A 15,648-nucleotide genomic window follows, 5' to 3' on the forward strand; every position below is an offset into this window, starting at 1 on the left:
TTTATTAATTGTATAACATGATTTTTTTCTTCTTATCATTGACCTTTAAATCTTGATTAGTTATAACCGAAACTATATACACGTTAATTATGTGAAGAATATACAAATAAATATATATTTTTTTTACAAAAGGCTACTTGATTTCCACATGAATCGCATACCAAGTGCGGTGAGAAAATACTATTTATGAAAATCAAATGTTAAAAATACTAAATGAGTACAAACCACAAGCGAGAATAGTAAAAAAGAGAGATATTACCGGTCATAGACGATCCCAAAGGCATATAAAAGTCCTTCCAAGGCTTCTTCATCTCTTCCATTTTCAATAAAACTAGTTTTATAAAACTAGTAATAACACTTTTTCTTTTTACTTATATATATTATATATTTTCCTTTTATCTTAAAAATAAATAAAAAATAAAAATAAGAGATGGGTTACATTTTTCTGACCATGATTGCATTTCTCGTTATTTTTGCCTTACCGGCGGTTGTAGCCGACGATACAACTCCGATTCCAGAAGACAAAGCCCAAGTCGAGGCATGGTTCAAGGCCAACGTTCAACCCTATTCAGCGAGACGAGGCACACTTGACCCCGTGCTGGATGCAGCTGAAGCATCGCCACAGATCATCAACGTAAGATTTTATTCCTCTTGAATAGGTTTACGGCTTTTCAGTTCTTTTGTTTTTGAAATATAAAACCTGACCAAAATAGGATATCATTTGGTTCGGTTTGACACGCTGTCTTAGGTCGGTTTTGTGTCGTCTCTTTTGGTACGGTTTTAGCATGTTCATATCAATTCAACTGAATTAATTAGACACACAACACCATGCATATTATAAATTTCAACGGAGGATAATATAAAAATTCAATGCAGGTGAATCAAGAAGGAGGCGGCGATTTTAAGACAATTAATGAAGCGATCAAGAGCATTCCGATAGGGAACACAAAGCGTGTGATCATCAAGTTGGCTCCTGGTGTATACCATGAGAAAGTCACAGTCGACGTAGGTCGACCATTCGTTACATTGATGGGTAAACCTGGTGCAGAAACGAACTTGACTTTCGACGGGACGGCCTCTAAATTCGGAACCATGGAGAGTGCGACGCTTATCATCTGGGCCAAATATTTTGTGGCAGCCAACTTACACGTTAAAGTACGAATATTTAGGTTCATTAGTAAATTATATTATATATATATATTAATATTAATCTAATGCATATATATGAGTTTTTTTCTATGTATATAGAATACTGCTCCAATGCCGAAAGCAGGAACACAAGGACAAGCGCTCGCTATGAGGATTAACGGCGATAAAGCGGCTTTCTACAACTGCAGATTCTATGGTTTTCAAGACACTCTTTGTGATGATATAGGCAACCATTTCTTCAAGGACTGTTACATCGAGGGAACCTATGATTTTATCTTCGGAAGAGGAGCTTCCTTGTACTTGGTACAAACACGCCTTTACTTATTAGTTTGATCTTATTTAACTCATATATACTATGATTAACATTTACACTAACAGATTTTTCTTAATATTTATAGAACACGCAATTGCACGCTGTTGGAGATGGATTAAGAGTGATCACAGCACACAATCGACAGAGTGAAAACCAGCAGAATGGCTATTCATTCGTGCATTGCAAGATTACTGGAGTTGGAACGGGGATCTATTTGGGTAGGGCATGGATGAGCCACCCTAAGGTCGTTTATGCCTACACTGAGATGTCCAGTGTCGTCAACCCAACCGGATGGCAAGAGAACAGGAACCGTGAGAATGACAAGTAAGTTCATTTTGTATTATCTATAGGATTATATTTAGAGAAAAAGACAATAGTACTAAATCAAGTTTTTGTTCCCAAACTACCACTCAAGGTCAAAAGTCACAAAAATACCACTTAATGTTTTATCAAAAGTCACAAACTTAGGGTTTAGAGTTAAAGAATGGGGTTTAGGATTTAGGGTTTAGGGTTTAGAGTTTAGGGTTTAGGGTTTAGAGTTTCGGGTTTAGGGTTTAGGGTTTAGAGTTTAGGGTTTAGAGTTTAGAGTTTAAGGTTTAGGGTTTAGGGTTTAGGGTTTAGAGTTTAGGGTTTAGGGTTTAGAGTTTAGGTTTAGGGTTTAGGGTTTAGAGTTTAGGGTTTAGGGTTTAGAGTTGAGAAATGAGGTTTTGGGGATAAGATTTCAAATTTTGAAAAATTAAAAATTTAAAATTTTCAAAGGATAAACTTAGAAATGTGCTATTTTGGTCATTTTAGTTTTTGAGTGCTATTTTTGTGATATAAACTTAGAAATGTGCTATTTCGGAAATTTGTCTTTATATTTATTGTGCAGTGTTAGAAATTTAATAGAAAGCTATAAAGGACCAACTTTAGTGATGAGACAAGATAAAACTTTTTGGTATTATGAATGATAGGACGGTGTTCTATGGAGAATACATGTGCACGGGACCAGGATCACACAAAGAGAAAAGAGTGGCCCACACACAAGACATCGACAAAAACGAAGCTAACGGTTTCCTTACCCTCGGCTACATCAAAGGCTCCTTGTGGCTCCTCCCTCCTCCCGCTTACTAAACCACACCCATCTCATAACTATTATTCTTTACTTTTTGGCTGAAAATACATGTGTATAAATGAATGTCTTACGTTATTTCTTCTTGAATTTATTTTGAAAAGTCCTCTCTTTCTGTATGTAAAGGAAGAGTAGAGACTTGTGTAATTTTTGTTACATTATAATAAAATACGTCAAGCTTCATAACTGAGAGCGCTGAACAATTTAACACATACTCCTTATGTTTTATATTTGTTTGATTAGGGCACCGGCAATGGTGGACCTGGAGAGCTCGATTTCCAATGTTAAATTTTAATTATTTTATTAGTTTTTTTTTCGTTTAATTAAAAAAAAAATTAAAAACGGATCAATCGTGGGCCGCCACGTATCGTGGGGCCCACGACACAGTAACGAAAAGCACCTAGGATCAATTCTTATGTTAGGATTTTTCGGATTGATCCTTACAAAATTTGTACCCCACACCAATATTTAAATATTTCTTTTTTTATGGATTCGAGCTAAGGATTTTTTGTTGCACATGCTCTTATAAGTGTCGTTTTACTATTCTAATGCAAATATTAAATAAAATTTTCAGTTTTTACCCTTAGTTTTAAATCATTAATTAAAAATCAAACAAAACAATGTATTAAATATGGACAAAACAGAAAATTACTAATTTTCTTAACCAGTGTGAAATAAACGATTCTTATTATGAAATTGAGAGAGTATTGATTAACAAATCAATTTTTTAAAAATAGAGTTCATCGGACTGTAACCTATCTATATTACATGTCTGAATGGTAATGTGATCTACATGCGATATTGATTCGAGAGTTTTTTTATTCGAGAGATATAAATATGATAATTTTGGTGTGATCCCAAAAGCTTTCTAGGCCCAATGACTAATCACTAAGATGCCGATAGAAATCTGGACGGCTAAGAGGAATCGAACCTAGGGCGGAAACTCCACCTGAACATAGATTAGTGATCGTAGTGCCGTTTGATTATGTTTTATCTCATTGTTTACCAGAAAAAAAAATATAAGTTAGTGTGAATGACTAATGATTACTACAAATTAAAATTTCTTATTTGTATAAATATGACGGACATGAGTCGCAAATATATATGTATCATCCAAAAAAAAGAATATAGTTGTGATTGTATGTCGCCTATAGCGACTAGTGAGAAACATAGTTACGCTGGGTTCAGTTCAGGTGGAATTTTTTTAAATCATTTTTTATTATTTCCCTCTCATCACTGTTTATCAAAGGTAAAACCTTTTTGTTTTTTTTTTTGTTTCTGTTTCCTGCATTTCTAGTGATGAAAGACTTGTAGATTTGCATATTGAATATCAATGTTTTCAGTTTTATTTGTCCTGTGTTTATGGTCATCCTATACCTAAGCATAGACATTTATTATGGGAAAAATTACAAAGGATTGCTACTTCTCGTTTGGGTCCATGGATGTTGTGTGGTGATTGTAATGAGATTACTAAACCTGAAGAAAAGAAGGGAGGTCGTATAAATGCATTATCAAGCTTCCAGAGTTTTAACATTATGCTACATATTTGTGATATGAAGGATTTGAAGCACATAGGGAATCAGTTCAGTTGGGTTGGCCGTAGAAGACATGATATTATTGAATGTTGTTTGGACAGAGTAATGGTAAATTCCTCTTGGTTGAATCAGTATCCTCATTCATTTAATGAGTACTTAGAGATTGCTGAATCAGATCATAGACCCATGATTGTTACAATCGACTACAAACAGAGAAGAAAGAAGGGTTTCTTTTGTTATGATAAAAGATTGTTTGATGATCCGAATTTTATTGACACAGTTTCTAATGCCTGAGATCAAACAGAATTTATTAGAGGATGGAATCAAAAGCTTGGTCACTGTCGTGGAGAGATAGTTAGGTGGAAAAGGAGGCATCAAACTAATTCAGCCATTCGCATTAAGGAGATCAGAGGTGTACTGGATCAAGCAATGACAGATAGCTCTGTTTCTATTGAATACATTCATGAACTCCGAGGAAATCTTAATAAAGCATATCGAGAAGAAGAAGAATATTGGAAGCTGAAAAGTAGGAATAGATGGTTAAATCTGGGAGATCGTAACACACCATTCTATCATGGTCTTACAAAGATGAAGAAAAGCAAAAATAAAATCTGTAAAATACGAGATATGAATGGGGTTGTTCATACTCAGGAGGAGACCATTGCAAAGGTTGCTGAGGATTATTTTCAGAATATGTTTTCCTCTAATCCTACAACTTCTTTGGATGATGTTTTGCCTAATATTCAGCCTAAGGTAACAATGGAAATGAATGATAGACTGATTGCTCCAGTTACTGATAAAGAAATAAAAGAGGCATTGGATTTAATTGGTTTGGACAGAGCACCTGGTCCTGATGGATTTACTGCTGCGTTTTATCATCAATTTTGGGACTCAATAGGGATGGATGTTTGCAAAATGATAAAGAGTTTCTTTGAGACAGGAGTCATGGAGACAGGGATTAATCACACTAACATTTGTTTAATCCCGAAATTCTCAGAGGCTGCTACAGTGGGAGATTACCGTCCTATAAGTCTTTGTACGGTGGCTTATAAGTTAATATCAAAAGTGTTGGGCTTGCGTCTACAGAAGTGCTTGGAAGTGGTTATCTCTGAATCACAAGCTGCATTTGTTCCTGGTAGGCAGATATCAGATAATATCTTGGTGGCTCACGAATTAATTAGTGCTTTGAAATAAAAAAAAGGATTGCTCTGAGCAGTATATGGCTATTAAGACAGATATTAGCAAAACTTATGATCGTGTTGAATGGAAATTTCTTGAGAATATTTTGAGAAAACTTGGGTTTCATCCGATTTGTATTTCATGGATTATGACGTGTGTAACATCTGTAAGCTATTCTGTCTTGATAAATGGAGCTCCGTTTGGTGAGATAAAGCCTACTAGAGGTATCAGACAAGGTGATACGTTATCCCCATACTTATTTCTACTCTGTGCTGAAGCTCTAAGCCAAATGATTGATCAAGCTCAGGAAGGTGATAAATTTCAAGGAATGAAGTTAGCTCGACGTTGTCCAAAGGTTTCTCACTTGTTATTTGCTGATGATTCACTCTTTTTTTGTCGAGCTAATCAGAACAACGCAACATGCATGGCATAAATTTTAGATTCATATGAAAGAGTATCTGGCCAAAAGGTAAATTTGGAGAAATCTTCGATAATATTTGGTATGAGAGTGGATCAGCAGAGGAGGTCACAAATTCAACAGATTCTGAATATTAATGTTGTGGGTGGAGGAGGAAAATATCTAGGTCTTCCGGAACAATTTGGAAAAAGTAAAGTAAAAGATTTTGAAGGCATTGTTTCTCATATCAAATCTGTGACATCTCAATGGTATAATCAATCACTTTCGCAGGCAGGTAAGGAAGTGTTGATTAAATCGGTTTTGCAGGCTAAACCAGTATACCCTATGAGCTGTTTTCTTCTTCCTAAGACTACTTGTGATGAAATCAATGCAATTCTATCAGAATTTTGGTGGGGAAAGGGTGAGGAACGAAGGAAGATCTCTTGGATTTCTTGGAAAAGGCTATGTTTACCCAAAAAAAGAAGGAGGTATGGGTTTTCGAGATTTATATAGTTTTAACAAGGCTTTACTTGCAAAGCAAGCATGGCGGATTTGGCATAATCCAAATTCCCTTTTGAGTAGAATTTATAAGGGAAGATATCATCATTCGTCGACTTTCATTCAGTCGTCGAATACTACGCAAGCCTCTTATGGCTGGAAATCAATTCAAGTAGGAAAGGAACTACTTCGAAAAGGACTTCGCACTATGATTGGTGATGGAAGCAAGACCAATGTTTGGATGGATCACTGGATACCGGTTATCCCGCCTAGACGTGCAGTACAAGTTTCATACAATCGAAACATGAAAGTGGAAGAGTTTATTGATCGGGACACATCAACATGGAATCTTCAGAAACTGCAACTCTATCTACAGCCCATTGATGTGGAACAAGTGGTAAAGATCAAGCTATCACGATTTGCTCCAGAAGACCAGTTAATATGGCCTTTTACAAAAGATATGAAGTATACGGTAAAGTCGGGTTATTGGGCTGCTACTCATTATTATTATGAGGGTGAAGAGATCTTAAGACCTGCAGGCTCTTTAGAAATAAAAAGGAAAATTTGGAAGTTGAACATTTTGCCAAAGATAAAACAGTTTCTATGGAGAGTGATATCAGGTGCTTTAGCTACTTATACAAATCTGTGTACTCGTGGGATTAATATTGATCCTACATGTCAGAGATGTTGTATAGAAGAGGAATCCATTAATCATGTTCTTTTCCTTTGTCCTCATGCCACAGCTATATGGAGATGTTCAGGTATAATCCCAGTTCAACTTTTTTCAAATAACTTGGAAGATAATGTTCGACTTTTGTTTAGTATAATGGAGTCTTTACCGGATGTGGAGCAAAATAAATTATTGGTCTTCTGGATTCTGTGGATGATTTGGAAGTCAAGAAATGAATTCATTTTCAACAAAAGAAATGTTCATCCCACTGAAGATATTAGAAGAGCAATGGATTCGAATATTGAATGGTATAGAAATGTCACTCAAACTGGTCAGCAAAGGAGAGGTAATGGTATTAGATCAGCGAAATGGGAACCGCCCCCGGCTAACTGGGTAAAATGCAATTTCGATTATAGCTCACGATCTGACAGTATGGAGGAAGGTATTGGATGGATAGTAAGAGATCATAATGGAGTGTTCTTGGGAGCCGGAAATGCTAAAATTGGGAAAGTTCAATCATCTCTTATAGGTGAGGCCATGAGCTTTATTTTTGCTTTACAACAAATATGGGCTCGTGGCTGGAGAAGAGTGTGGTTTGAAGGTGATAATCAGGAACTTTGTCTTATCATTAATCAAGTTAAAGAACATATTGATCTGGGGAATTACTTGTGCGACATAAGGCATTGGATGACTTTGTTACCTGAATGTTCATTGGAGTATGTAAACCGAGAGAAGAATCAAGCTGCAGATGCTATGTCAAGACATAGTAGGGATCATAGTAGTTTATATCAATTCTTTGATTTTCCTCCTGTTTGGTTGATTCAGTACTTGTACTCACCTTTTACAGTTTAGTTAATAAAGTTATTGTGGTTAAAAAAAAAAAAAAGAATCGCACACCAAGTGCGGTGAGAAAATACTATTTATGAAAATTAAATGTTAAAAATACTAAACGAGTACAAACCACAAGCGAGAATAGTAAAAAAGAGAGATATTACCGGTCATAGACGATATCCCAAAGGCATATAAAAGTCCTTCCAAGGCTTCATCTCTTCCAATTTCAATAAAAACTAGTTTTATAAAACTAGTAACTAGATTTTGACCCGCGCTTCAAAAGCGCGGGTTTTTTTTCCAAGTAATAATAATGTTTGATATGAATTATTATTTTAGTTTTGATGTTTCGAAGTATATTATTAAGTTACAAAATTATAAAATTTATAAAATATTTTATTTTAGAATTTATACGTACATTCTTATGTTACAACGTCATCATTGCATTTTGTGTGTTTTTTGTAAGAGTTATATGTTACAACGTCATCATTACATTTTGTGTGTTTTTTGTAAGAGTTATATTTGTTGAGTTGATGAGACAAAAATTTTACTTGGCAGATTTTGAGCTAATCTAATAGTATATAATTGTAGAATTTTTAATAGTTTTAGCAATGTTTTCATACGTGACCCAAACCTACAGTCTCAGAAGTAAATCATGTGATTCATATATAATCTGGTATGAATTTTGTTAAAACCTTATATATAAAAATCTGATAAAACTCGGTGAAAACGTAAAAATCTATCATTGACCCACTATCCAATATTGGTTGATCCGATAAAATCCCATATAAATTGACTCGTATTATGAGTCTCTTTGTTTAACCTATTTTAGCTAACTGTTAACAATTTATTTTTATCAAACAAAATACATTAATTTTATTTATAAATATTCTGACTTACAATATTTTTAAACTATAAATCAAAATTTATTATTTCATCTTTAATATTTTGAAATTTTATATTTTAAAAGTAAAGTATATTATAAATATATGAATATGTGTTATGATGTATGTATAATTATTTTAAAATAGATCACAAATGATATATATATATATCATGTACAACCGTTTACACACGTTGAAAACCAGAATATAGAACTTACATTAATTCTTACAAAACTGTAATAAATTATATTCATATTTTAGATTATAAGATACTGTATAACAATATAAGTATGTGTTGTCAAGAAAAAAACTTATATAATCAGCGATATGGACAACAGTTTAACCATGTATATAATTTTAAGGGAATATATATATATATATATATATATATATATAATTTTAGTAAATTTAATTACGTAAGAAATGAATGTATGAGTATCAATAAGGTGATACAATTCAGAATATTTTTCTTAGCTAAAATATCTTCAAAATCTATTCTAATATATAGCATTTATGATCGATATAAATTTGAATATTTATATTCTTAATGTTGGTAGGATATATTTATTAACAGTAAATAGGTACGTTTGGTAAGTTGCTAGACAGAAGAATAAATGTGTACATCTCGTCTAAATTTTAAAATGTTTTGCGAGAACCATATCAACATGATACAAAATTAATTTGGTAGATTAATTGTAAAAAACCTAATAGTCACGAAAATATATGTTTTTGTATTTATTTATATACTTTATTTTAAATTAAAATTCATTTGGAAGAATTTAATAATTTGTGAGAACCATTAATTATATCATATAATATTTCATGAATCTGACAATATATAGATTTATTAAGTTAAAAAAATTATAGTTTTGAGATTACATATAATCTATATAGGGTTTAGGTGTTTTTGGTATTGGATTTAGTTTTTATTTAAAACTTAAGAAGATGGTGAGATAAAAATAATAATGAAAACAGTGTTCAGTTATCTATTCATGTAGCCTACAAAAATACAAAGTGGACAAAAATATTGATTTAATTCTTATAGTCCAAAATGAATCTTGAGTTAGTTGTGGACCTTGTGGCATGTATCAAAAGTAATAATAGTCTATGTGCTCTATAACACTAATGGTTTTTATGTGAATAAGTCAAATTTGAATAAGAGTATTGACGTCATATATGTTGCATTCTCCATTGTCCATTGTCCATAGTTAAAGAGAATCATTAAAAACACGTTAGGCAAACATTTGACATTGCAGGAGCATTTCCATATTTTCGTGTATTATAAGGTCTACCAAATAAAATATAGATGTGGTTAGGATCTGATATCAACCTGTATTAAAAATGTGGGCCTAATAAATAATAAGTTGTGATTAAATTATTGTTAGAGAAATATATGGTAATATATTGTTAGTATAAATTTAAGGTAAGACCAAAATATTAGTAATCTAATGAAAGAGTCCAAACAACTTGTATAAGTAGATTTTTTCAGAATGATTCTCTTTTAATAGAATAGATAACACTTTTTCTTTTTACTTATATATATTATATATTTTCCTTTTATCTTAAAAATAAATAAAAAATAAAAATAAGAGATGGGTTACATTTTTCTGACCATGATTGCATTTCTCGTTATTTTTGCCTTACCGGCGGTTGTAGCCGACGATACAACTCCGATTCCAGAAGACAAAGCCCAAGTCGAGGCATGGTTCAAGGCCAACGTTCAACCCTATTCAGCGAGACGAGGCACACTTGACCCCGTGCTGGATGCAGCTGAAGCATCGCCACAGATCATCAACGTAAGATTTTATTCCTCTTGAATAGGTTTACGGCTTTTCAGTTCTTTTGTTTTTGAAATATAAAACCTGACCAAAATAGGATATCATTTGGTTCGGTTTGACACGCTGTCTTAGGTCGGTTTTGTGTCGTCTCTTTTGGTACGGTTTTAGCATGTTCATATCAATTCAACTGAATTAATTAGACACACAACACCATGCATATTATAAATTTCAACGGAGGATAATATAAAAATTCAATGCAGGTGAATCAAGAAGGAGGCGGCGATTTTAAGACAATTAATGAAGCGATCAAGAGCATTCCGATAGGGAACACAAAGCGTGTGATCATCAAGTTGGCTCCTGGTGTATACCATGAGAAAGTCACAGTCGACGTAGGTCGACCATTCGTTACATTGATGGGTAAACCTGGTGCAGAAACGAACTTGACTTTCGACGGGACGGCCTCTAAATTCGGAACCATGGAGAGTGCGACGCTTATCATCTGGGCCAAATATTTTGTGGCAGCCAACTTACACGTTAAAGTACGAATATTTAGGTTCATTAGTAAATTATATTATATATATATATTAATATTAATCTAATGCATATATATGAGTTTTTTTCTATGTATATAGAATACTGCTCCAATGCCGAAAGCAGGAACACAAGGACAAGCGCTCGCTATGAGGATTAACGGCGATAAAGCGGCTTTCTACAACTGCAGATTCTATGGTTTTCAAGACACTCTTTGTGATGATATAGGCAACCATTTCTTCAAGGACTGTTACATCGAGGGAACCTATGATTTTATCTTCGGAAGAGGAGCTTCCTTGTACTTGGTACAAACACGCCTTTACTTATTAGTTTGATCTTATTTAACTCATATATACTATGATTAACATTTACACTAACAGATTTTTCTTAATACTTATAGAACACGCAATTGCACGCTGTTGGAGATGGATTAAGAGTGATCACAGCACACAATCGACAGAGTGAAAACCAGCAGAATGGCTATTCATTCGTGCATTGCAAGATTACTGGAGTTGGAACGGGGATCTATTTGGGTAGGGCATGGATGAGCCACCCTAAGGTCGTTTATGCCTACACTGAGATGTCCAGTGTCGTCAACCCAACCGGATGGCAAGAGAACAGGAACCGTGAGAATGACAAGTAAGTTCATTTTGTATTATCTATAGGATTATATTTATTGTGCAGTGTTAGAAATTTAATAGAAAGCTATAAAGGACCAACTTTAGTGATAAGACAAGATAAAACTTTTTGGTATTATGAATGATAGGACGGTGTTCTATGGAGAATACATGTGCACGGGACCAGGATCACACAAAGAGAAAAGAGTGGCCCACACACAAGACATCGACAAAAACGAAGCTAACGGTTTCCTTACCCTCGGCTACATCAAAGGCTCCTTGTGGCTCCTCCCTCCTCCCGCTTACTAAACCACACCCATCTCATAACTATTATTCTTTACTTTTTGGCTGAAAATACATGTGTATAAATGAATGTCTTACGCTATTTCTTCTTGAATTTATTTTGAAAAGTCCTCTCTTTCTGTATGTAAAGGAAGAGTAGAGACTTGTGTAATTTTTGTTACATTATAATAAAATACGTCAAGCTTCATAACTGAGAGCGCTGAACAATTTAACACATACTCCTTATGTTTTATATTAGTGTCATTTTAGGTTTTCCAATTTGTTTCATAGTGTCGTTTTACTATTCGAATGCAAATATTAAATAAAATTTTCAGTTTTTACCCTTAGTGTTAAATCATTAATTAAAAATCAAACAAAACAATGTATTAAATATGAACAAAACAGAAAATTACTAATTTTCTTGACCAGTGTGAAATAAACGATTCTTATTATGAAATTGAGAGAATATTGATTAACAAATCAATTTTTTTAAAAATAGGGTTCGTCGAACCGTAACCTATCTATATTACATGTCTGAATGGTAATGTGATCTACATGCGATATTGATTCAGAGAGTTTTTTTATTCGAGAGATACAAGGATGATAATTTTGGTGTGATCCCAAAAGCTTTTTATGCCCAATGACTAATCACTAAAATGCCGATAAAAATCTGGATGACCAAGAGGAATCGAACCTAGGACGGAAGCTCCAGCTGAACATAGATTAGTGATCGTAGTGCCGTTTGATTATGTTTTATCTCATTGTTTACCAGAAAAAAATATAAGTTAGTGTGAATGAATAATGATTACTACAAATTAAAATTATAATTATAATTTTTTATTTGTATAAATATGACGGACATGAGTCGCAGATATATATGTATCATCCAAAAAAAAGAATATGGTTGTGATTGTATGTCGCCTATAGCGAGTAGCGAGAAACATAGTTACGCTGGGTTCAGTTCAGGTGGAATTTTTTTTAATCATTTTTTATTATTTCCTTCTCATCACTGTTTATCAAAGGTAAAACCCTTTTGTTTTTATTTCTCATGATTATTGTTGAGAAAATGAGTTGCGCTCATTTCAACTTTTTATTTTGTTTTACTGTTTATCACTAACTTTTCCGTAGGCAATAATGCATAGAAGAAATCACTTGGTAGAAGAGAAATCCAAAAATACTAATCAAACAAATAAAATTAGGAAAATTTGGACTCATAACTATAACGGGCCATGATATTAAGCTTCTACCCACATCAACACTTAGGCTACAATACAATGTATATATTTGTGTATAATAGCCAAAATACCCCACCATGCGCGTGGAAAACTGTAGGCCCCACCGGATCTTTCGTTTTGCCTAACCCCTGAAAACTGAAATGTTTAGAAGTTTTATAAAAACAACACCCCGACAAAAACGAAATCTTTAGAGAGTGTCCAAGTTTGTGTGGCTTTTAGAGGAAAAGGGGTTCTCTATCGTGAGTCGGTGTGGTATAGAGCGAGTAAAAGGATATCAGAAGCTAGGGTTTGCGAGGCGGTTGTAATTGGTGTTGGGAGGCGCGATTGAAGAGGGTTAACGGAAGGAATCGAGGTACGAACTTAAATCGGCAATTTGCAATCTATCATAATCATTAATTTAGCCTATCTTTTTCCGCCAAACCAATCGTGTTAACGGTATTTAAATCGACCATTTCCACTATATTGCAGATCTGTGAAGAAGTTCTGAACGGCGGCTGAGTAGAAAGGTAAATTTACAGCATTGTTGTATGCGATTAAGTTTTTAAAGGCAATCTGTTATATGTCGTGTTTCGCGTGTTTGTTTATGTGCTTTGGTGTCTGCAAATCATTTCTAGGTTTGGTTGGGGTGTTGGAAGACAATTACAAAAAACTATACTATGTTAGACAAAGAATAGTATGATGTGGTAAGGTGACATGTATGTATGGTTAAGCGATTGTGTCGCATGCGATTTAGTTTAGCGATTCTGTTGCATGCGATTATGTTTTTAAACGATATCTGTTATATGTCGAGGTTCGCATGTTGGGATATGTCGTTGGTGTCTGCAAATCGTTTCTGCGTTTGGTAGTGGTATTGAAAGACAATTACTATAACTATACTATGTTAGATAAATAATAGTATGATGAGGTATGGTGTCATGTATGGCTGGTTAAGCGTTTTCTGTGTTATTGACTTCAATATGTGTCTATTTGGTTTGCAACAACACTATAACTACCTGCATGTATGTCGAAGTTGGGCTTGTTATTATCTTAGGGCGCCAGAATAATTAATATATTTTGTTCTGTTCGTATAGTAGGTCTGATGTTGTGTATTTGCATGGAAAGAATGGAAGAGTTAGGTTTGCCAGAGCGCTTGTTTCTGACCGGATATGAACCTACGGGGCGAAAAAGAATTAATAATTATTTCAATTTGTGGTGGATTGAGGTCGTAAAAGCAGCACTTTCAGATTCTCAACAGAAGATGTTGGCGGAATCTCAGTTTAGACAACTCATGCTAATGGGGTCGCATACATTTTCAGTTATGTTTGCACACCAGATGTTGTCCCGTCAGTTGGTTACCCGGAAGTTGTATAAGCTGTGGTGGTTGTTCTGCTTATACATATATCATCGATCCATTTCATTACCTAGAAACCTCAGAATGGAAGTGGAGGTGTCTCCACTTTCTACCTGTTATCACAATTTCCCTGACTATACTATATAGCGTATAGTCTGGTAAACTTGTAATCCGAAAACGTTAAATGTTTTACATACTCTATATCCCGCAACAATACACTGACCCATTCCCTTGTGATAGTTAGACTTCACTTCTTATCATTTGTTCTTTTTTTCCATATATCCTTCTTCGATGTTATCACCTACAAACCTCAGCCGGTGAAATACAGGTGTGTTCCCTTGTATGCATGTTCCCAAAATGTTCCAGACTATTCTGCACATCGTATGGTCTAGTCATATTGTAAACTACAATTGGGTCGGTAAGACAACGTATTTTGTGTCCGCGTTTCTCAAATACATCACCCTCTTCCAAGGAACAGGCTTTACCATGTTATATGTATAAGCAGAACCTAAGCAGTTTGTTGCGAAATCGGGAGCACTAGTCGCGTATTTAAAATGCAGTATCGTTAGTTGCCGGCTTGCAACTCATTAGTGATGTTTTGAATAATTAAGTGCGTGGTTAGGATATAAAAGTGACAGACAATTCTATTATAGGTTTGGTACAACTCATTTACGCACATGCTCTTTTTCCTTTCCTCTCCGTGGACACGCACACACGCTTGAAAGGTCAAGTCCATCACTTTTTGCCCAAACATGTCCCTTCCTTGAGCCGTTACTGTAGCATGGCTATATTATCTAATTGTTTCCCAATTATGAATATACACCAAATTTTCCCATAAAATTATGTCTCAGCCTCAACTTTTCTAGAAGTCCCATGTACGCAACAAGTTTTAGATGTTTTTCTTTTCAATGTAAAGAAAATATTTTTCACTTCTTGGTTGAAAACCCAAACATTATAAATAGTTTTTCGCAGTGTAAATTGAATTCTTATGGCAAAAATTAAAGCCGCAATCTTTTTATTGTTGACTCGTTTTTGGTCACATGTTTTAGATGTTATATTAAACTTCCTTTTATGTTTATGTGGATTCTTAACATAGATATATATATTTTGCCTTTAAAACATATCTAAATTTTGTCATTTTCTTTAATTAGTTATTTTCAAATATATTTTTTTTGGGAAAATTTGACTGAGATCTTGGATATATGTTTGACTTAGAAAAGACAAAAAGAAAATAGGCAAGAAAGAAAAGGCTAAAAAAAGAAAAAAAGAAAGCCAAATAAGATAGATAAGGGACAAAAAAGTCATTTTCAA

The 15,648-nt window shown here is 34.0% G+C and overlaps 3 protein-coding genes across 3 annotated transcripts; all 3 read left to right on the top strand.

Moving 5' to 3' along the window:
* Positions 1-323: 323 nt before the first annotated feature.
* Positions 324-2,606, top strand: LOC106449587 (probable pectinesterase 49). Its single transcript, XM_048767202.1, has 5 exons — positions 324-634; positions 877-1,155; positions 1,249-1,452; positions 1,548-1,786; positions 2,416-2,606. The coding sequence occupies exons 1-5, from the start codon at positions 431-433 to the stop codon at positions 2,573-2,575; spliced, it is 1,086 nt and encodes a 361-aa protein (XP_048623159.1). The 5' UTR covers positions 324-430; the 3' UTR covers positions 2,576-2,606.
* A 4,534-nt stretch (positions 2,607-7,140) lies between these two features.
* LOC106441946 lies at positions 7,141-7,704 on the top strand. Its single transcript, XM_013883692.1, has one exon. It carries the CDS (start codon positions 7,141-7,143, stop codon positions 7,702-7,704), a length of 564 nt encoding a protein of 187 aa, XP_013739146.1.
* Positions 7,705-10,086: 2,382 nt separating this feature from the next.
* Positions 10,087-11,830, top strand: LOC106443701 (probable pectinesterase 49). Its single transcript, XM_013885248.3, has 5 exons — positions 10,087-10,360; positions 10,603-10,881; positions 10,975-11,178; positions 11,274-11,512; positions 11,640-11,830. Exons 1-5 carry the CDS (start codon positions 10,157-10,159, stop codon positions 11,797-11,799), a joined length of 1,086 nt encoding a protein of 361 aa, XP_013740702.2. The 5' UTR covers positions 10,087-10,156; the 3' UTR covers positions 11,800-11,830.
* The last annotated feature ends 3,818 nt before the right edge of the window (positions 11,831-15,648 follow it).

The sequence above is a fragment of the Brassica napus genome, chromosome C9 (genome assembly GCF_020379485.1).
Source record: "Brassica napus cultivar Da-Ae chromosome C9, Da-Ae, whole genome shotgun sequence".
In the NCBI taxonomy this organism is placed as follows: domain Eukaryota; kingdom Viridiplantae; phylum Streptophyta; class Magnoliopsida; order Brassicales; family Brassicaceae; genus Brassica; species Brassica napus.

What these genes read in the sequence shown, in the direction of transcription:
- LOC106449587 (XM_048767202.1), top strand. Translation starts at nt 431, where the DNA reads ATGGGTTACATTTTTCTGACCATGATTGCATTTCTCGTTATTTTTGCC. An exon ending in CATCGCCACAGATCATCAAC is followed by an intron (nt 635 to 876) that starts GTAAGATTTTAT and finishes AATTCAATGCAG; the next exon opens with GTGAATCAAGAAGGAGGCGG. An exon ending in CAGCCAACTTACACGTTAAA is followed by an intron (nt 1,156 to 1,248) that starts GTACGAATATTT and finishes CTATGTATATAG; the next exon opens with AATACTGCTCCAATGCCGAA.
- LOC106441946 (XM_013883692.1), top strand. Translation starts at nt 7,141, where the DNA reads ATGGATTCGAATATTGAATGGTATAGAAATGTCACTCAAACTGGTCAG.
- LOC106443701 (XM_013885248.3), top strand. Translation starts at nt 10,157, where the DNA reads ATGGGTTACATTTTTCTGACCATGATTGCATTTCTCGTTATTTTTGCC. An exon ending in CATCGCCACAGATCATCAAC is followed by an intron (nt 10,361 to 10,602) that starts GTAAGATTTTAT and finishes AATTCAATGCAG; the next exon opens with GTGAATCAAGAAGGAGGCGG. An exon ending in CAGCCAACTTACACGTTAAA is followed by an intron (nt 10,882 to 10,974) that starts GTACGAATATTT and finishes CTATGTATATAG; the next exon opens with AATACTGCTCCAATGCCGAA.